The 23,150-nt window shown below is 38.2% G+C and overlaps 2 protein-coding genes across 2 annotated transcripts in view; one reads left to right on the top strand and one right to left on the bottom strand.

Moving 5' to 3' along the window:
* The window catches only part of F9 (coagulation factor IX), a 31,408-nt gene extending 29,295 nt beyond the window's left edge, over positions 1 to 2,113 (top strand). The window contains exons 7-8 of the mRNA XM_045839400.1: positions 360 to 474; positions 1,247 to 2,113. Of these exons, the coding sequence (XP_045695356.1) occupies positions 360 to 474; positions 1,247 to 1,794 (663 nt within the window). The 3' untranslated portion in view covers positions 1,795 to 2,113. The remainder of the gene's footprint in view (positions 1 to 359; positions 475 to 1,246) is intronic.
* Positions 2,114 to 13,940: 11,827 nt separating this feature from the next.
* The window catches only part of MCF2 (MCF.2 cell line derived transforming sequence), a 66,894-nt gene continuing 57,684 nt past the window's right edge, over positions 13,941 to 23,150 (bottom strand). Inside the window, exons 26-27 of the mRNA XM_045839391.1 lie at positions 22,314 to 22,414; positions 13,941 to 14,963 (exon numbers count right to left, since the gene is read on the bottom strand). Of these exons, the coding sequence (XP_045695347.1) occupies positions 14,923 to 14,963; positions 22,314 to 22,414 (142 nt within the window). The 3' untranslated portion in view covers positions 13,941 to 14,922. The remainder of the gene's footprint in view (positions 14,964 to 22,313; positions 22,415 to 23,150) is intronic.

Raw genomic sequence — 23,150 nt, 5'->3', positions numbered from 1 at the left:
AGCTCAAGGAGTTGACTCAGCACATTTGTGAATGTACAGTTCTGGCCATTAGAGAATGTAACTCACCGGGAAATGGAATCTGAGGGTCCCAGATTTTGAGGAGAAGCTGTTCCCTCATATTTACCTCATCTCGAGCTTCCCCTGGCTCTCACCGAACATTCTCTTCAAGACAGTTACAGAAATGGCTTTTTTGATTATGCTCCAGAAACACTAATTAATCTGCAATGCTGACACTTTCCAGAAACACTCCAGTTCTGCCAGCACCTGCAGGCCAACTTTTTGACCACTTCTATAAACAGCACACATTTATTTTGTTCTGAATCAAATTTGTTATAAGATTTATAATTTTGTTTCCACAGGTCGTTCTGAATGGTAAAATTCAAGCATTATGTGGAGGTTCCATCATTAATGAAAAATGGGTCGTAACTGCAGCCCACTGTATTGAACCTGGTGTTAAAATTACCGTTATTGCAGGTAAATAAACAAAAGGATAATAGTCTGCAACATCACTAGATCTTCTATAAGACTAGTATATCATATTTTACCAAAGTCTAAAAAGATCATTGATAAATAAGTTGGGCTAATGGTAGAAGGGCCATAGTTTCAAAGCCCAACTTGTTTTATCCTCTAAGCTCCCCAGAGTTCTTTTTGTGTACCCATATTAGTACTCACTTCAGTGAAAAACAATTCTATATTGATGTCACTACAAGACTGAGCCTTCCCAAAAGCTGTGTCATATCACAGATCTTTGTATCGCTGGTCCCTTGCACAACCTGTAGTGGGCCCTCAACTAACATTTGAATGAATGACCATAAAAAGGAGCCAAAATACTTGCAATTGGGAAAGTCTGGAATAATTCATGACAAGCAGATTATCACCTGCAAACAACGTTAAGACTTGTAACAGCAAGGGTGAATGAAACCATCTCTATGATGGGTCTTAAATCATGTTTTGGTCTGAAAACTATGCATTGGCCCTCATTACATGTTACCCAAATGATACCAATGTAAGATTAAGATCTTTGACACTTGGCTGCCACTTAATTGAGTGATGCTGAGTGGACACTCTGAAGGCCTGTTTCTTTATGTGAAAGACTATTTGTGACTGAAGATAAATTTATTTTCAGTGGGTGAAATGCTAGTTAAGTAATTGATGCTTGGTGGACACTTGGAAAATGTGTCTCTCTATGGGAAAATGTTTCTCTATGGGAAAGACCGTGACTGACAAAGAAATCTGTTTTCAATAGGTAAACATAACATTGAGATGGAGGAACAAACAGAACAAAAGCGAAATGTGATTCGCACTATTCTTCACCACAGCTACAATGCAACTATTAATAAGTACAGCCACGACATTGCCCTTCTGGAATTGGATAAACCCTTAATGCTAAACAGCTATGTAACACCTATTTGCATTGCTGACAAGAAATACACAAACATCTTTCTCAATTTTGGGTTTGGCACAGTGAGTGGCTGGGGGAGAGTCTTCAACAGAGGGAGATCAGCTTCAGTTCTTCAGTACCTTAAAGTTCCACTTGTTGACCGAGCCACATGCCTTCACTCCACAAAGGTCACTATCTATAATAACATGTTCTGTGCCGGCTTCCATGAGGGAGGGAAAGATTCATGCCAAGGAGACAGTGGGGGGCCCCATGTTACTGAAGTGGAAGGCATCAATTTCTTAACTGGAATTATTAGCTGGGGTGAAGAGTGTGCAGTGAAAGGAAAATATGGAATATATACCAGGGTATCCCTGTATGTCGACTGGATTAAGGAAAAAACAAAACTCACTTAAAGAAAAATGCATGTTTAAGATTAACATATTTGGGGTTCAAAATTAACAAGGTCATTTACTAACTAATCACTTTTCTATCTCATCAAATTTGAATATATACATTCTATGAACATTGCTTTTGCAGTTTATGGGAGAAGTCTATTTAGAACTGATATTTTACTAGAACAAGTAGATTAGAAAATGGAATCACTTGAAAATATAGGGTCCAGCAGAAGTAAGGCCTGCTTGAGTGTGGTTGGTAGGGAAATAATATGGGTGTAAGTAATTTATAGTTTTAATTTGAACATTTCACCTAAAATGTCATATGGTGTGCTTGAGTGTGATATTGTTGTGTTACAGAATTACAAGCTTATGATTTTGTAATAAAAGATTTTGTAATATAAAAGAAGTGTTATTTGTGTTGGACCTGTATGTTGTGGTAAGAATTTTTGGACATAAAAACACTGGGAAGATAACTTCTTTATCCTGCCCATCAAGGTATTATGTTTATCCACTGAAGCAACTTCCTGATTCTCCCTCTTTAGCAGCATGCCATGTTCCAGATCTTTCTTACCTTTCCTACCAAAACACCAACATATATTAGAAGTGTATCCAGGATATTTGGTCTAGTCCATCACAAGTCCAGCACTACACTCATAAAGGAAGAATACAGGAGTAGCTGACAGGTTAAAACTCATAAGAAACACTAATTCTTCTGTACCCTTATTTTTGCATCCTTTAACTTTTCCAACTTCTAATCTCCAAATCAGTTTTTTTCTCTCTCTCCCCTTCCCCTGACCCATAGAGGAGGGAAGGGGAACATCATACTGTTTTACTGGTACACACAATTATACATGTCTGTCAAACCCAGACTTGCCTTCAGTTTAGTCTTGGACTTGCTTATCTGAACATAGGGATTAAGTAAGTCCTAAAGAACTTGGGTGAAAAGCTCCTCTCAGAGAGTCACGTTATTAAAATAAAAATGTAATTGAAGGAATGCCTTATCAGAATAGTTCCCTAAGATCTTGTAATTGTGTTGTTATGGAGGTCTGACCAGAAGTGGCTCTATAAATGCAAGTTGATGTGGTATTGTAACTAAGAAAGCTGAAAAAAACATTAAGATAAAGAGAATAGTCAGGTTATATGAATTCTGCAAGGAAGAATTCATCAGTGTGTCTCCAGTACTGACCAGGGCTAAGGAAGAAGTTGCCCAGAACAGAGAAGATTAGCATCATGTCCCTCTAACTAGTGTATCCCTGTAGTGGAGAAGGGTGCACCAGGTTCACAGACGTGAGTCATTCCAATGAGCCAACTGACTCTCCCTCTTCTGGTTTCATGCCCACCAAGCAACTTTTTATTATAATTAGGCCTTCTGTATTGGATTTTCTAAACAGTTGCTGACCAGCCAACATGTGTACTTCAGTTGATTAGACAGAATATCTCCCTTTATGAATTAATAAACCAGTGCTCTGGTTCATACATCAGCCTTCTGAATTTAGTTGATGTGAACCAGTCACCCTAGCCAGACCTCACTATTGCTGATTTCTTTCCAGTTATTACAGTTAATAGTTTAGTCTTTCAAAATAAATATCAATACCTGGCTGGCGTAGCTCAGTGGATTGAGCGCGGGCTGGGAACCAAAGTGTCGCAGGTTCGATTCCCAGTCAGGGTACATGCCTGGGTTGCAGGCCATAACCCCCAGCAACCACACATTGATGTTTCTCTCCCTCTCTCTCTCTCTCTCTCTCTCTCTCTCTCTCTCTCTCTCTCTCTCTCTCTCTCCCTCCCTTCCCTCTCTAAAAATAAATGAATACATCTTTAAAAAATATATCAATAAATGTATTTCTCAATTCCTCAAAAAGTGTTTCTTGTTGAATCATTCACAGAAAAGAATCCCAAACACTACGTTCAGCCTAACAATCAGAAGAATGTGTCCAAAAGCAATGCAACACATCAGAGTTTTGATGCTCTGTTGTGTCTCAATTTTCACTTGAGTGTGGATCCTCCTGGGACAGAACTAAGTTTAAATAGCTGCGAATATGGTCTTGCATAAGTCACTCTACATTTTGGCCTTTGATTTCTCCATTTGTATAATGAAGGATTTTGACAGGATTCTCTCCAAAAGTCCTTGTTGACCTTGATAGGCTGTGCTTATATTTCTTTATTTAAAAAATATTCTTTGGGAGTAAAAGGGAGAAAACTGTATTTAAACAATGATTAAAATAAAAAAATTTTTAAAAAATATTCAAACAGAGATTACTCTGTGCCACATATCATTGGTGTTCATTAAATTTCTTTTTTTAAAAAATTTTATTTATTCATTTTTAGAGGGAGGGAAAGAAAAGGAGAGAAACATCAATGTGTGGTTGCCTCTTGAGCACCCAGTCCTAGGGACCTGACCTGCAACTCAGGCATGTGCTCTGACTAGGAATCGAACCAATGACCCTTTGGTTCCCAGTCCATGCTCAATCCACTCAGCTACACCATCCATTAAATTTCATTAAATGTGTTCATTAAATTTCAATCCTTATTTATATATTTTGTGAGTTAACTAAAATAATGTATGTAAATTGCTTTGTCAGTGCTAACTGTATTACTACCCACTAGATGCTCAATAAATGTCAGCTGAATCTGAATCCATGTTTATTCCAGAGTAGGAACAAGCATTGTATTGTGTCATGAAAAGAGGCCATACCTAAATAATGAATGAGATTGAGGTTTAATAAAAAAAAAGAAATCAGTCCTGCAATTGTTGGCTAAAGAAGGGAGAGAGAGGGGGGAGACACTGTAATTGTCCATCTTAGGTTTACAGAGGATACTAATTCATGCATGGAAACATGTTACTTCAAATTTTAATGACTAAAGGTCTTTACACCCATTAATTTAGCATTTTAATGACTGGGTCTACAGTGCTCTGCAATTGGTAAAAGCGAGTCACTCTGGCCTTGTTGCCATGGAGACTACCCCTTACAAAGGCAGCAGTGGGGGCATAGATTTACACCTTCTGTGATTGGTCTTCTCTGTCACAGGAGGTCCTAGACCCATAAATGTCTAAGCCACAGTTATCCTTTTTGCCATGAGCTCAGAAATGAGTGAATTGATCATGAGCCACCTGTAGCATGTTGCCATCGTTAAACACATGGGTCCTTCAAGTGCACCTAAGAGCCAAGGTCTTCAGAGCCATGCCCCCCTGGATGCTACCTAAAGCATTTGAAATTGCCATATAAGAATCATTAATGCTTTCAAAATTGCTGTAGCTTCTTATCCTATATGGGCTGAAACATACATGCTGTTGCAATACTGGAAATGACAGATTAAAATAGAACTCTCACTGAGTGAAGAAAAGTATGTTAATATAGTACAGTCATTTTAATTTGTTTAAGTATAATTGTTTTTGGTTCTTTTTGAATATTGGATGCTTCGTGCAGATAGAAACTAAGCATGGTTCAATTTTCTGTGCCAAGGGAAAAATAATGGGTTTTCTCCCTACTCACCTGAACCATGACAGACCAGTTCACAAAACTGCTTCATTATAATTTTGCAACAATTTCTGAATGCAATCTAACAGCATCCAATTTAAGAATGTCAGAGCTGCAAAGGCCTGCAGACAGTATTGTAACCACTCTGCCCATTTAACAGATGAAGAAATTGAGGCCAAGCCCTGGCTGGGGTGGCTCAGTGGATTGAGAGCTGGCCTGCAAACCAAAGGATCACTGGTTCTATTCCCAGTCAGGGCACATGCCTGGGCTGCGGGCCAGGTCCTCAGTGGGAGATGTGTAAGAGGCAACCACACATTGATGTTTCTCTCCCTCTCTCCTGCCCTATCCCTCTCCCTAAAAATAAATAAATAAAATCTGAAAAAACAAAAAAATAAAGAAATTGAAGCCCCTGGTTGGTGTAGCTCAGTGGATTGAGCGCAGGCTGCGAACCAAAGTGTCGCAGGTTCAATTCCCAGTCAAGGTACATGCCTGGGTTGCAGGCCATGACCCCCAGCAACTGCACATTGATGTTTCTCTCTTTCTCTCTTTCTCCTTCCCTTCCCTCTCTAAAACTAAATAAATAAATATTTAAGAAAAAAAGAAATTGAAGCCAAGATAAGGCTAGGCCCAAACTAACAGTGGCAGAGCCAAAACTAGAATAGAAGTCAGGTCTCCCACTCCATACTATGAAAGCATAGTGCTTTTTTGACTGGAGCACTGTCTATATTTTTAGAACAGCTGGGGAATTCTGCATTGGCGGCAATCCTTTCAGCAAACCTGGGATTGAAACTGCCTGGAATTCTTACTAGTAATGCTTGACAAACAAGTGGCTAAATCAAGATGAACAGATAGCCTGAAAAGCAGAGTAGCAGTCAAATAATAAACTGAAAGTACAGTCCCTGACTCATAGTAGGCACTCAGTAAATTTGATGGGGGACCCTAGAGAACCAGAATTTATTTGTTTTTTTTATATTTTATTTATTTATTTTTTAGAGAGGGGAGGGAGGGAGATAGAGAGAGAGAGAAACATCAATGTGCGGTTGCTGGGGGTTATGGCCTGCAACCCAGGAATGTACCCTGGCTGGGAATCGAACCTGGGACACTTTGGTTCCCAGCCCGCGCTCAATCCACTGAGCTACGCCAGCCAGGAGAACCAGAGTTTATTTGTAAAAAATTGTGTATTTATTCGTACGTTTAAACTTCAGTCACCTTCAAAGACTCTCCATTTGATGTAATACACCTGCCAAGACTTTTTTCCATTGCTCAAGAGTTTTCGAACTTGTCGATTTTGATGCCTTTTAGTGCTTCTGCCATATTTTTTTTTGTTTTACCTCTTCCACATCAGAAAAATGTTTCACTTTGAGGAATTTTTTCATCCATGGAAACCAAAAAAAGTCATTTGGGGTGAAATTGGATGAATAGGGAGGGTAGAGCATGGGGGCCATGATGTTTTTAGTCAAAAACTGCTGAACACTCAGTGCAGTATGGGCAGGTGTACTCATAAGTCACCCATCATGAAATGGGCAAACACACCGAAAGTCTTGAAAACAAATTCACTGAAGCCAGTCACAGCCTCTTACAACAATGCCACTGGTACACTCATACAGATGGATTCCTAGAACACTCACCTGTCAGGGGAAGCCTGTACTTCAAGGGGCTTGCTGCCCTCCAGAAGATAATCTGGGGGTTTTGGGGTTCCCCATCATACACATGGAATGGACTTGTGCTGCTGGTGTCTGGTTTTTAACCAGCTGTGAGTACTGGGCCTTCCAGATGTGACATTTGACTTCTAGAGCACGTTCATCAGTGTCACCTGGCACACAGTAATGTAAGCAACATTTCAACTCACTGCATTGCAACTCTGCTGGGTAAGCCATATGCGGTCCACCAAGACAGCAGGCTACTCCAGAATCACTTCAAGGTTGAAGAAAAGCTTTAAAGGCCCACTGAAGGTGAGTTTCTGACAATGCAGTGGCAGATGTGTATGACTGGGAAACAGACTTCAGTGGTTGACAGGTCTGTCTGGGTAAAGCATGCAGGAATCAGGGCTCTTTTTAAACCTGAAGTTTATGCCATCTCCAAATGTCATGATTAAAGCCACCAAAACTAGCATGTTCTGCAAAATTGGAGGCTGCTGAGGGAATTACGGCACGGAGAAGGCTGTGGCACTCCGACCCTTTTCACCCAGTCCAGGTACACAGATCACCCTACTCATTTTCTCCAATTGTACTTTCAAGGCATACTTTTTTTCACCCTCTCTTTAGGGTTATGGCTTGCCTTGAAATTCCCAAAGTTCATCTCAACCTCTGCTGTGGATAAAGGTATCAGAAGGGATGAACAGCAGGAAGACCCTGTCTTATACATATAGATAGACAACAGCTTCTGGAACAGGACCAAAGTTTCTCCACACCCTCACGGGAATCTTTCAAACTCCTGGCTAGATCATTTCACTCTGGTAGAAGAATTACCCTCTTGGTTGAAAGAAGAATTGAAATAGGAACACAGATATTCCTGATTCCAAGCACTTCCCTTCAAAAGGTTGCTCCATTGCAATGTTAAACATGAGATCCAAATCTATAAAAAGTTGCCAACATAGTAAATCTCCTGGATGCTGTCATTCTTGAACTTTTAGAAATCCTGTATTTAGCACCTCCAGATCAGTAACCATGAAGTGGCTTAAAGGCTGACTTCATAAAAAAAGGGGATCTCATGATCTACACGTTACACGTTTTAGTAAAGATCTGTATATAAAAATCTGCCCTGGCTGGTCTGGCTCTGTAGATTGAGCACTGGTCTGCAAAACAAAGGGTCTGCCAGTTTGATTCCCAATCGGGGCACATGCCTAGGTTTTGGGCCAGGTCCCCAGTTGGGGGCATGGGAGAGGCAACCACACATTGACATTTCTCTCCTTCTCTTTCTCCCTCCATCCCCATCTCTCTAAAAAGTAAATATACACACAACACACACAGGTATGTGTGTGTGTGTGTGTGTGTATAAATAAATTTCCAACTTCCTCTTGGAATATTTACAAAAATAAGCATGCATTTTCATGATATTAAAACTCAGCTCTACCCCTTGCTGGTATGACTCAGTGGATTGGGCATTATCCTGCAGACCAAAAGGTCATCGGTTCAATTCCCAGTCAGGGCACATGCCTGGGTTGCAGGCCAGGTCCCCAGTTGGGGAGCATGCAAAGGCAGCCAATTGATGTTTCTCTCCCTCTCTTTCCCCCTCCCTTCCCCTCTCTCTAAAAATAAATAAATACAATATTTTAAAAAAACTCAGCTCTAAAAGTAAAAAGCTAAATTAAAAATGCAACAAGTCTCTGAGAATTCCGGGAATCCTTGTTATTGAACCATTAGTACAAAACTCAGTCATCTAAGTTAGGAATGAGATAGTCATCCTGAACACATAAGGGACTATGCCATAGGAAGGGAGGCAGACAAATATAGAGAAAACTCCTACATTGATTTCTTTCCAAGGATATAAAAATGGAGTTATCACTAATTTCCAGGAAATGTAAAAAACATTAGCCTAGATGGCTATGGTTATAGCCGTGGCTTTTTCCTCTTCTGTTAACGTTTATTGCTTTTGTGTCTGTGTTCTCTGAAGCTGTATTATCTCTTGTCTATGCTTTGTATCTTTGTTTTGGTAGGTATTTTGTTGTTATACCTTGTTTTTCCTTAAGTCAGCTGTTGGGTTTTATTTGGATCTTCAGGTTTTATATCTGAATTAAGTTGTCATCCTTGGTCACAGGGATTGGATTTCTCTCAATACACCTCACATGTTTTTCACTGTCCATAGCCTCTTCCAGGTGCTGTTTCTAGAGTTCTACACAATGATGCTTTAAGATTAGAATCTCTGCATCATTTGTTTAGAAAATGTAAATTTGGCTAACGTGCTAAGAGGATAACCACACATTACCTAATGCTGAGTTAAAATTCAAAAGTCTTACCACAGTCCAAAATGGAATTTTGCTGAATGCTTACTATGGGCCTAGCACTGTATCTGTTTCATAAGACAGAATCAGTGGTGTGCTGGGACTGGCTTGTACCAACTCCTAAATGCCAATTTTGTACATTTCTTTCCAACTCCCAGTTCAGAGATTTCAGGTCAGTAGCTTGAAATCCACCATTGTAGAGATATTTACACCATAGATATTGACAAATACTACAAATACATATTTTTAAGACATTCAGTTGTTTAACATTTACAAACATACTAAATGGATACATTCTAAATATTTGACTAAATGTTCATAATTTTCAATCTTCTAATCAATTATTGCTATGAGTGAGCACTAAATACACTATAAATTAAAATGTAAAGTTGTTTAAGGAAGCTAAATGTTCATGAGCTAGAAATACTGAAAAAATCAGACCTTTAAAGTTGTTCTCAGATGGCAATGAGTCATTATTTTATGCTGTAAAATAAAACATTTCTTCTTTAAAATATTTAAAGATAAATTATTTATTTATTTTAGAGAGAGTGAGGAAGGGAGAGAGGGAGAGAATCATCAATGTGTGGTTGCCTCTCAGACACACCCCAACTGTGGACCCAACTGGCAACCCAGGCATGTGCCCTGACTAGAATCGAACTAGTGACCTATCACTTTGTGGGGCGACACTCAACCAATCCATTGAACCACACTGGTCAGAGCAAAACATAATATTTCTTAAGTGCAAATATTTCTCCTATACAACACATTCACACATTAAGTCAACAGAGCTTTATTGTATGGTAGTTTTTTGCAGGTACATTAGTTCATAGCAATTTGTAATTTATTTATAAAGACTGTGGGAAAGAGTTCTTAACTGTTATTTTCACCAGCATGTAAGATAAAAAAGAAAGTCCTACAGGCATGCATGGAAGGTAAGATGTCACACAGTTTTAGTACACTTCAGTCATCGGGGCACATGGTATTATACTTTACTTTTCCAGTACTGAATTAAAGTGAGAATTTTTTAGTGTGAAATGTTTCAGACATATAAAAATGTACAGAGAATAATGTCATGAAGTCTTAAGCACCAACACTCATCCATTCCTTCTCTTCCGCCCACCTACGTTCAGAGGTAGCCACCATCCTTAATGTGGTATTCATCACTATCTAGCCTACCCATATACCTTTACTCTAAATTGTCCATTATACATTTTGTTTTGCATACTTGAAAACTTTACAAATGAGGTCATATTGTACCTATCCTGCAATTTGTTTCTTGTGAAATTCACTGATGTTGATACAGGTGGCTCTAGATCACTCATTTTCATTTCTACCTAGTATTTTATTATATGATATTCCATAATCTAGTTACCTCTTCTAGCATCCATGGCCATTCATATTGTCTCCAAATATGTCACTCTTCCAAACAATTCTACTATAAACTTTCTGGCCCATGTGTGTCCTTGAGCACATATGCTTCTCCAAGGTAGATACTTAGGAGTGGAGTTGGTCAGCCTTACAGTACAGACTTCGACTTCACTTGGCATTAGTAAGTTATTCACAAAAGGGTTGTGCTAATTTATGCTGCCTGTAGCAATGTGGAAGAGTTCTTTTTGCTTTGTCTTTCCTAATACCTGATGTTTTTAGCAGTATAGGTAGGTTTTTAAGCTACTAATATTTTAAATGCCAACTTTGCATTGAATTGAGAGATCTTAAAACTAGCTGTAAAGGTACAGGTACAGTCTTGTGTCTTCCTTGAGGTCTGTAATATTAGAAGCATTTTAGCTCCTAATATTAAATTTCAAAACATCCACTATAATTTTTTCCTTTTAATCATTTTAATTATGGTTGAAAATTAGTTACATTTTATTTGTTCTCATTTGATTTCTCTCATAGCTTGCCATGTAAAAGAGGACATTCACTATCCAACTGGGAATAAAATTTTAACTAAGAAAAGCCTCAGCATATCCAGTTCTTTTCATGCTTCCAATCTTTCTGACTTCCTCTCCTGCTCCATTATATTTTAATTTCATCTCCAGCCTGGTTGTATTGAGTTTGTTATTTTCATAGTGATTGAGTTAGTGAGTCTATCTCACAAATACTTACACAAAATGTATCTTTGAAATGGTTTATATTTTATTTTTGTTTTTGGTTTAAGGAAAGTTGTTTAGCCTAAGGAATACACTCTCACCAAGTCCAACTTCATTGGCTCTTCTCGATATACCTTATTAGTCTTATTTGGTGGACATCAGCTGAAACTATCTCCTTAGAATTTCATGTGCTAGTCCATATATGTGAAAATGAGGTCATCAACAAATATTGGGTTAGACCCTCACAGAGTGCAAGGAAAAATGTAAGACTTGAATGTGTCATGAGCCTTAATACAGAAAATACATTTTGAACTAAGAATTATGTTTTTAAAAATGTGCCTATTGTTGCATGGATGGACACGGAGATTATTATACTAAGTGAAATAAGCCAGCCAGAGAAAGACAAATACCATATGGTCTCACTCATATGTGGAATCTAATGAACAAAATAGACTGACAAAACAGAAACAGAGGCATGGAAACATGAAACAGACCGACAGCTGTCGGCGGGGAGGGGAAGGCTGGATGAAAAAAGGTGAAGGGACTGGATGAAGGACATCTATCCACAACCCATAGACACAGACAACAGTGTGGTGATGGCAGAGGCAAGGAGGGCAGGGGCTGGGTGGAGGTGGGCAAAGTTGGGGGGTAATGGGGATATCTATAATAATGCCAACAATAAAGTTAAAAAATATTTCTCTAAAACAGTGCCTGTTATAACTTTTATAAATTTTCTTTTGAACAAAAATATAAAAGGTTTAGGTTTTATTTTTAATACTGTTTTTTTCCTAAGCATTTTGCTGTCCTTGGGCGGGCCCCATAAGACTAATTGCAAACTGACCATTCCAAATCAATATACAAAAGTGTACTGAAATGGAATAAAAATGACTTTTGACAATTTGATACTTGATTCATTGAGACTCTAGAAAGTACTGCCCTTGTGGGAAGCTGATTCCTGTGGTCTAGTATATTAATAAGCATTATTATATTTAATAAGCATTTCTCTCAGAGAAAGTGTGAAACTGGATTGATTTCTGACTAAACCCCAAACAAAATCATTGACCTAATTTCTCTTCAAGTGGAGCATTTCTTACACGCCCTTACACTTTCAAAAATACACTCTGAAATTTTCTCTTTTTGTAACAGTATATTGTAGCTTAGATGCCAGGGTGTTTTTTGTAACAACTATATATATATATATTCTATGTTGTGAGACTGACACATGATTTTGGAAAAACATCAATAATAACATTTACTCCTCAGCCAACATAGGAATAAAAACTTAATTACACTTTAATTTTCAAGGTGTTCTTTGGAGTTGGATCAACTCATTAACTACTTCACTGATCACACATCCTCCAAAGAGCTCAAAAATAAATTTAAAGGCATGGGAAGTAGTTGACTCTGTGATGGGATGCTCATTAAGCCACCGCAAACAATCTCAAGTTTTAAATGGTGGAAGAGTCAATCAAACCAGCTTCTTGCACTTTTGTCTCCTAACAAATATCAAAACACAAGTTCTGGAACCCAAATAGGTTGTGAAAGAAAGCATTAAGTCTGGCAAACTCAACTAAGAATCCTTTGCAAGCAATGGCTCAGAAGACAATCACAGGTATCTAGATGCTTTCCAGGTTTCCTTGGGCTCCATTATATGGAAGAAGATTTTCTCAGTGTGCAAAAATATCAACTCATAAACTTGGCTATTGAACCCAGGAAACCTCATTTATTGCTATCCTAGATTTGGGTGAGGAAGATTTTTTGAGCAGGCTCTTTACCCTATTGCTACTCAGATATCTCTGTCTATCTCTGTCTCTCTCAGAGAATCATCAAGTTAGGCTGAAGGTAAACATTTAACTCAAAATGCATATGATGCCTATAAAGTATCACTAATAAACCAGGAGGAAACAGTTTTCGATATATAATTGATACTATACTAAACTGAAAAAGTATGTGAATGAATTTAAGGATGGACATTTTTAATGTGGAATTAAAACAAGTATATTTACATTGTAAGTACATTTACAATGTAATTTAAGTCTTCCCTTTGAAGACTTAAAGGGAAATTGCTGCTATATTTTATAGTAACACTCTTATAGCCCAATAAAATGAATACAGTGCAGTTACATGTACAAATGAAGCATCCATTGTACAGTGATTAAAATATTAAAAGACTCTAACTATATACTTGAATCTATAGAATTCAGTATTGTCTTAAATGATTAAAATCCCTAGTTTAATACCATGAAATTAAAACATTTTGTGCAGAAGGGCATTGTTATTCAAAAATTTTATCTCCCAATTCTGTCTTCTAACCACAGGATCAGCACACAAAAGAAATTAATTTTAATTTCATTTTGTTGTTATTTTTGCAGAAGCATTAAGTAAAATATCAAATATATGGGCATTTTCATGAGTAACTCATAAATCAACCATCATAAATTCCAGCAAGTGTACATGAGAAGATTTATAATTTCCAGGTATCTTTGAACAAAATACAACTGGTTTGTCATACAAATTGTTACATCAAATGATATCACTGGCATAAACTATGATATTGATATGACACACAAACCTAATTAAAAGATAAGATATTTTTGTATTATATAGTTATTGAAATGTTTATTGTAACACATTTCATCAAAAAACATGCACCTAATATGCCAACTTGATAACAAATGCATAATCCATGATTCAAAAGGCAGCAATTTCAAACCACTGTCTTCAGTGGACTTGATATAAACTACTCCAAGCATCAATTCAATACTGCATGCAACAGCTGGCCCTGCACTTTAAAACAAGTCATCACACTGTTTACATACATAAAAAAAAGACATCTATACATGTATTATTTTAACAAAAAAAAAAACCTAGAAAGAAACACAACATAAGAAAACCTTTACTACAACAGATATTTTTCCAGACAATTCAAAAGCAAGTAAAGACACTGAAAAGTAGAGTGTTGTTACAGGAACACCTCTTGTGCATACATGAATATTTAACTTAAAGCTGTGACAAGTGTATCTAAATTAAATTGCAATGCATAAAATGTAAACTTCAACACATCCTAACTACAGGACTTTCAGCTTTGGATCTTTTTAAAACTATAAGACAGCTCTGAAAACCTTAAATACCAGCCAAAAGTGCAAAAGAGGTCCTTCAGAACATCTCCCTTTGGTATGTTTTAGTCACATAGATAACAGAATTAAATAATAAACTATGACTTAACAAAGTAGTTTAAAATTTCTGATTCTCTCTCCTCTCTCTTTGGATTTTTGTTTTGTTCCTGAAGTTACCAACAAAATTACAGGTAGTCTTTTATCTATAAATGTTCAAACTAATTGATCTCCAATTTTTTTAGATAGAATCTGAATGCATGCCATAAAAAAAACCCTACTTGGAAACAAATACTGCATTTTTCACCTGCGGGGAATGGAAGGTGTGAAGATGCTTCTTGCAAAAATGAGACAAACTGTGAATGACGAAGTCCACCTCAGTCCTTAGGAGATTCTGTGAATGTCATGGGCAACACAGGATCATCCTGACTCTTGTGCTGTTTACTGTAACACTTTTATGAAATATAATCTAGTTCACACCTCCAAAGGAAATCTTAATTTTACAAGTCTATTCATTCTCCTTTAATTCAAGGGGAAGTTAGTTTCCTTGAGTTACTCAGAGCAGCATCTACAAAATAATGAAGAATGATGTTAATATTCAAGTGACTTTTCAGGCCAAAAATGTTCTCTGTGCTATAATTATTAACACTGATACTAAAGTACAAGATAGAATCAGTTAATTTGGGGGAAAATGTGATTCATTACAACACATAGTTGGCTTAGGAAGTATTCCAAATGTTAGCATCTTAGGTTTTATCTTATTCTAATGGGCATAATTTTTAATGCTGTAAAGTGCAATGTTTCCTTGTATATCTGTTTGATACTTATCTTTTCTGCTTAGTGCTTTTTCTGCCCTGTATAAAAATGAAATTATTATCACAAAGGGTAGGAGCTCCTTCTTTCTTTCTGCTGCATAGAATTCCATTGTATAAATGTACCATAGTTTTTTGACCCACTCACTTACTGATGGGCACTTAGGTTGCTTCTAGCACTTGGCTATTGTAAATTGTGCTGCTATGAACATTGGAATACATAGGTTCTTTTGAACTGGTATTTCAGGATTCTTAGGGTATATTCAAAGCAGTGGAATTGCCAGGTCAAAAGGCAGTTCCATTTTTAGTTTTTTCAGGGAGGGGGAAGGGTGATAATGGTGGAAAGAAGGGGAAGGCACTAGACAAGGAGCATGTATGAAAGACCCGTGCACATGGACAATAGGGTGGGGATTGACTGCGGAAGCAGGTCATGGGCAAGGCAGGGGAGAGCAATGGAGGAAAATTGGGACAACTGTAATAGAAAGACAATAAAAAACATTGTTAACCACTCAGCCATGAATATATTGTTCTGTTTTTGATCAAGCAAAAAAGGAAAAAAAAAGACTCATGGATGTGGACAACAGTGTGGTGATTGAGGGCGGTGGGGCGAGGGGGGAATAAAACGGATAAATGGTAATAGGAAAATACAATAAAAAATAGTAATTGCTCCTGGAGAAAAAAAAAGAACTTTACAATTGTAGCTTTTTATGTTTAGGTCTATAATCCAATCCAAATTAATTTTTGTATATGGACTAGTGAGGTGAAGGGATAAAGGTTCATTTTTTTCACCTTGTGGATATACAGTTGCACCAGCACCATTTTAAAAAATATATATATATATTATTGGTTATGCCATTACAGTTGTCCCATTTGCCCCTCTTCACTCCCTTCCACCCTCTCCCACCCCCATTTCCCCCCTTTAGTTCATGTCCATGTGTCATACTTAGAAGTTCTTTGGCTTCTACATTTCCCACACTATTCTTTTTTAATATGTTTTATTGATTATGCTATTACATTTGTATCATTTTCCCCCCTTCACTCCCCTCCACCCTGTACACCCTCTCCCACCCATATCCCCCCCTTTAGTCATGTCAATGTGTCATACTTATAAGTTCTTCAGATTCTACATTTCCCATACTATTCTTACCCTCCCCCTATCTATTTTCAACCTACAATCTATGCTACTTCTCTGTACTTTTTCCCCCCTCTCCTCCTCCCACTCCCCTGTTGCTAACCCTCCATGTGATCTCCATTTCTGTGGTTCTGTTCCTGTTCTAGTTGTTTGCTTAGTTTCTTTTGGTTTTGCTTTAGGTGTGGTTGTTCATAATTGTGAGTTTGATGTCCTTTTACTATACATGCTTTTTCTTTATCTTCTTTTCTTAGATAAGTCCCTTTAACATTTCATAAAATAAGGGCTTAGTGATGATGAACTCCTTTAACTTGACCTTATCTGAGAAGCACTTTATCTGCCCTGCCATTCTAAATGAAAGCTTTGCTGGATAGAGTAATCTGGGATATAGGTCCTTGCCTTTATTGACTTGGAATATTTCTTTCCAGCCCCTTCTTGCCTGTAAGGTCTCTTGGGAGAAATCAGCTGACAGTCTGATGGGAACTCCTTTGTAGGTTACTGTCCCCTTATCTCTTGCTGCTTCTAGGATTCTCTCCTTCATTTTTACCTTGGCTAATGTAATATATGATATGCCTTGGTGTGTTTCTTCTTGAGTCCAAATTCTTTGGGGCTCTCTGAGCTTCCTGGATTTCCTGGAAGTCTATTTCCTTTGCCAGAATGGGCAAGTTCTCCTTTATTATTTGTTCAAATACGTGCTCAATCTGTTGCTTTTCCTCTTCCCCTTCTGGTACCCCTATAATTCAGATGTTGGAATGTTTAAAGATGTCCTGGAGGTTCCTAAGCTTCTCCTTGTTTTTTTGAATTCTTATTTCTTCATTCTTTCCTGTTTGGTTGTTTTTTTCTTCCTTCTGGTCCCCTCTATTGTTTTGAGTCCCAGTTTCCTTCCCATCACTATTGGTTCTCCGTGCATCTTCCTTCATCTCTTTTATGGTAACCTGCATTTTTTTCATGTAATTTGTGCCCAAAATCAACCAATTCTGTGAGCTTCCTGATCACCAGTGTTTTGAACTGTGCATCTGATAGATTGGCTATCTCTTAGTCACTCAAAAGGATGAGTCCTGGGGGCACTGATCTGTTTTTCTGTTTCAGACATGTCTGTCTGTCTCTCTCTCTCTCTCTCTCTCTCTCTCTCTCTCTCTCTCTCTCTCCAGTCTGGTCGCTCCTGTTACAGTGAGGGGCGGACCCTTAGGTGCTCACAGGGGCTGGCCACCCCAGTCACTAGATTATGACGTTGTATGTGGGGGTGGGGGCGGGAGGGAACAATGGCGGTAGCTCCGTTCTCCTGAGACCTCAGTCCCTTCCCTGGGATCCTGGGTTGCGCGCTCTGCCCTGGTCCACAATCGCCGCCTCACTGGGTCCGCCAGCTGCCACTTGCGTACTCAGGGTCCATCCACTGTGATCTTGCATGCCCCGGATGCCTTACGCGATCCCAGTTCTCCCAGTTCTCTGCGCACTGCGACCCCCGCCCAGCTGCTCCTCCCTGCCCCTCCTACCGGTCTGGATGAACGGGTCTACTTCAACTTCTTGGCTGTCCGACTTCCATTCAGATAAATTCTGTCAGCTCTGGGTGTTATTCTGCCTCTAAATTGTTGTTCTAATCTTGGTTGTGGCTAGAGGTGCGGTGAGTCCACCTATGCCTCCATCTTGCCGGAAGTCTATCTCCCATACTATTCTTACCCTCCCCCTGTCTATTTTCTACCTACTATCTATGCTACTTATTCTCTGTACCTTTTCCCTCTCTCCCCCTCCCACTTCCCTGTTGATAGCCCTCCATGTGATCTCCATTTCTGTGGTTCTTTTCCTATTCTAGTTGTTTGCTTAGTTTTCATTTTTAAGTGTGGTTGTTAATAATTGTGAGTTTGTTGTCATTTTACTGTTCATATTTTTGATCATCTTCTTTTTCTTAGATAAGTCCCTTTAACATTTCATAAAATAAGGGCTTGGTGATGATGAACTCCTTTAACTTGACCTTATCTGGGAAACACTTTATCTGCCCTTCCATTATGAATGAAAGCTTTGCTGGATAGAGCAATCTTGGATGTAGGTCCTTGCCTTTCATGACTTGGAATACTTCTTTCCAGCCCCTTCTTGCCTATAAGGTCTCTTTTGAGAAATTAGCTGACAGTCTGATGGGAACTCCTTTGTAGGTAACTGTCTCCTTTTATCTTACTGCTTTTAAGATCCTCTCATCTTTAATCTTGGGTAATGCAATTATGATGTGCCTTGGTGTGTTCCTCCTCGGGTTCAACTTCTTTGGGACTCTCTGAACTTCCTGGACTTCCTGGAAGTCTATTTTCTTAGCCAGTTCTCCTTTATTATTTCTTCAAATAACTTTTCCACTGGTTGCTTTTCCTCTTCTCCTTCTGGTACCCCTATAATTCAGATGTTGGAATGTTTAAAGATGTCCTGGAGGTTCCTAAGCCTCTCCTCATTTTTTTTGAATTCTTGTTTCTTCATTCTTTTCTGATTGAATGTTTCTTTCTTCCTTCTGGTCCACTCCATTGATTTGAGTCCCGGTTTCCTTCCCATCACTATTGGTTCCTTGTACATTTTCCCTTATTTCACTTAGCATAGCCTTCATTTTTTCGTCTAATTTGTGACCAAATTCAACCAATTCTGTGAGCATCTTGACTACCAGTGTTTTGACCTGTGCATCTGATAGGCTGGCTACCTCTTCACCCCTTAGTTATATTTTTTTCTGGAGCTTTGATCTTTCGTTTGGGCCTTTTGTCTTGACGCGCCTGTTATGTAGTGAGGGTGGAGCCTTAGGTGTTCACAGGGTGGGGGGGCAACCCAGTTGCTGGGTTGTGATGCTGTATATGGGACAGGAGTCTTAGAGGGAATAATGGCACTTGCTCCACTCTCTGCCAGATTTCTGTCACTTCCCCCACTTCCCACAAGCAAATTGGGCCCTTCTGATGCTGATTCCCATGTGGGTGGGCTTGTGTACATTCTAGGACCCTGTGGGTCTCTCCAGCAAACTCTCCTGTGAGGCTGGGAGTTTCTTCTGGCACCTCAACCCCCACAGGTGTTTTCAATGGGTGTTTTGAGGCTTTATTTCCTTGTGCTGGGACCCTGGGTTGCATGGTCTGTCTCACTCCCCAGTTTTGCCTGGTTAACTGTGTGTGAATGTGGGTCCACTCGCTTCCATGCACACCGAGCCACACTCCACAATCCACCACCTCGCTAGGCCTGCCAGCCACCACCCTGCGCACCCGGGTTCTGCCAGCCGTCACTTTGCTGCGAGTCCTCTCCGCCCCAGTTGCCCAACTCCACCCCTCCTACCGGTCTGGATGAATGTCTCTTCTTTAACTCCTTGGTTGTAGGACTTCCATACAGTTCAGTTTTCCACCGGTACTGGCTGTTGTTTTTAAATTGTTGTCATCCTTCTTTTGGTTGTGCGAGGAGGCACAGTGTGTCTACCTATGCCTCCATCTTGGCCAGAAGTCCCGCACCAGCATCATTTGATAAACAATATTCCTTTCTCCATTCAGTTGACTTGACACTTTGACTGAACATTAATTGGTTATGTGTATGTGGGTCTACTTCTGAGCTGTTTTTCTATACCACACTCTATTTACTGTATAGCCTTATAGCACAGGTGTCAAACTCATTTTCACCGGGGGCCACATCAGCCTCGTGGTTGCCTTCAAAGGGCCGAATGTAGAGCTCCTTGCCCCTAGTTAGGTAGTAGTTACATTTATACAGTCCTAAAATTACATTTGGCCCCTAATTTTATTAGGCCGTAGTATACAAAGTCATTATACAAAATAAATTGTAATTCTGTATCTTAGCAACAGAGAATTTAAAATGAAATTTATGAAACAACACCATTTACATTGGTAATATAAAACAGATAATAAATAGAAATCAATCTAACGATAGATGTCTGAGGCTTCCATACTGATAGTCATTGCTGAGATATATTTAAAATGACCTAAGAAAGGGAGGAATATATATCATGTTCAAGAATTAGAAATATCAGCGTTAAGAAGTCCATGTCCCCAAATTGACCTGTAGAGTTAATGCAACCAAAATTTTAGCAGGTTCATTGCAGGGGTTGGGGGAGTAAAGACAAGTTTACTCTAAACTGTATACAGAAAGGCAAAGAATTACTTTGCTTTTACTTATTACTTCTAGTATTGTCTATTTGTGTATAGATTCCTAATGGTTTTGTACATAGACATGATCTCCTGAGCACAAGTGTTGCATCTTCTTTTATAATCATTTTATTTCTTTATTTTGAGTAATGGCACTGGCTAGGATTTCCAATAAAAATGTTGAATAGAAATGGTGAGAGTAAATATCCTCGCCTTGTTCCCAATCTTAGGGGAAAAACTTTCAATATTTCACCATTAGGTATGATGTTAGCTATATTTTTTCACAATAGTGCATTATCAGATTGATAGTTTGGTGAGGGTTTTTATTGTGAATGAGTCGAGTTTTGTCAAGTACTTTTCTGCATCTATTGAAAAGATTACAAAAATTTCCCCTTAATTATGTTAATATGGGGAATTACACTGAATTTTAAGTGTGTGATACAAGTATTTAAAGTTATCCATTTCCCACCCTCTTTGGCTGCATCTGCAAATTTTGATATATTGCATTTTTATCAAACTTGAAAAAATTCTAATTTCTCTTGTCCTTTTTCTTCTTTGCTCCACATGTTGTTTAGATTTGTGGCATTTAATGTCCAAATATTTATGGATCATTGATTTCTAATATAATACCGTTGAGATTTTATATAATTCCAATCTTCTGAAATTCATTGAGACTTACTTTATGACCTAGCATATGCTGTATCTTGGTGAATGTTTTACATATACTTAAAAATAATGGTGTATTCTGCAGTTGTTGGGTTTTTAAATGAATGTTACTTAATTCAGATTGTTGGTATATCAGATTCTTCTGATTACTAATTATCTAAATAATTCCATAATTCAATAATTATCTAAATAATTCAACAGTTAGTGCAGAAAACATCTGAAAGGTGACTCAGGTTTGGAGTACCCAAAAAACAACCAAACAAGAAGTGACTATTTGTGGGGTTCCCATGTAACCCAATATTTACATTGAGCCCTATCATCCTTTGATTTTATTTTATGCCATTAAATGAAATTTGGAACCAAATAAGTTACTCCTGCTCTATTAGATTTATCTAAATACAATGTACCATTACCTGGAATTTAGATACAAGTCCAAATTGGAAATACATACATATAGAAATAATAATCTTGTTCACAAACAAGTCTGGTTTCTCTTTCATGCTGCCTTTTCATAGATAGCTCAGTATCAGGGAGAAAATTTACAAAAATATGGGCCTGTATGCAGGAATTTTATGAAGGTTTGAATTAATAGAATAGAACACTAGGTTAGTTCTCATTGCTGCATACTATCTTCACACATTAAATCTTGGGCACAGACTCAGAGAAGTGTGTGTGTGCAGCAGAAACCTACCATAAGAAAAGGTCATGTTCTACGCACTAAGTAAAAACACACTGGTAAAGCATTCTTGGGTAGTAAAGCTGGTACTTAAAAGTATCTTATCAGTATTTAGTCCTGAAGGATCTCTTATAAGACACCACATGATCATGGTATCTTCCCTGCCAGGTCGAGTGAAGGAACATGTATAAAGGACTCAAGGACAAAGACAACAAGGGGGAAAGATTAGATGTGGGAGGTGAGGGCGGGTGGGACAGGGGAGAGTAATGGGGAAGAAATGGGGACAACTGTAATTATACAACGATAAAAATATAAAAATAAAAATAAAGACACCATAGTATCTGAAACTCCTTCAAACCTATCAACCTTGTAGGGAAAAGTTTTAACAAGTTTGTTAAATCCTAGCTAATGTAATATATTTGCAGCTTTATTTCTAAGTACAAAGAGGTTCTTACCCTATGCCAATTTTATACTTGGTAAAGCTTGAAAACTTTTAACCTTTAAACAAATAGTATACAGTCTGTTCATATTATACCTGTAACTCTGGCATTCCGAAACCTATAGTCACCGATTAAAATCTGCAAACTGTTCCCTGGAATCAGGCATTTTTTTCTTCTGTTTAGATTTTTCACCAACCTAAATAATAAATGAATTAGTAGCCAACAATGATGATATAAGCTAATAAAAAACAAAGACATTGCATTACAGCTCAAATTTTCACAAAGCTATTGCATGTATTCAAAGACACTGTTCTTAAGTCTTTTGAGTAACCTACAAAGGATTGAGGTTTCCAGCAAAAATGGTTATTGTTTTAATGACACATCATTCATTTTCACCCTTGTGTGACCCACCTTTAGGGTCAGAGTATATGGTCAATATAGAATTTCAGTAAAGTTATTGACACAATAATAATTTCATATAAAATTTCCAAAATTTGTGGAAGCTTCATTTAGTCCTCTTCCAAACAATATTCCTTCCTGCTTTGGGGTCTCTAAAATTAAACAGTACATTTGGCAGAACCATCTTTGCAATTGGTGCTACATGAAGTCAAATGCATAAGGATAGGATAAGACCAAAAAAAAAGTCAATTATCTGAATTGATAAAGGGAAGTGTGACTATGTTGTACAGGAGCAAGGCATGGTCCCTGGCACACAATAGGCATTCATTAAAGGTGTGATGAATTAATGAATGGCTTAAATTACCATGTATAATGCAATCCGTAGCCATTACAAAGCCAGATGTATCAGCTGGAATGTTTGAGCCAAAGGCAAACCACAAAAGAGCATGCAGACTCACAGCATTTCATTCTTTCAAAGCATTTTTCACTCACCAAAGGTTAACATTCCTTTCAGTGAGCTATAAAGGCATGGC

The sequence above is a fragment of the Phyllostomus hastatus genome, unplaced genomic scaffold (assembly GCF_019186645.2).
Source record: "Phyllostomus hastatus isolate PE091 unplaced genomic scaffold, TTU_PhHast_1.1 phas_contig_30, whole genome shotgun sequence".
NCBI lineage: Eukaryota > Metazoa > Chordata > Mammalia > Chiroptera > Phyllostomidae > Phyllostomus > Phyllostomus hastatus.
This window is presented reverse-complemented; position numbering and strand designations above follow the sequence as displayed.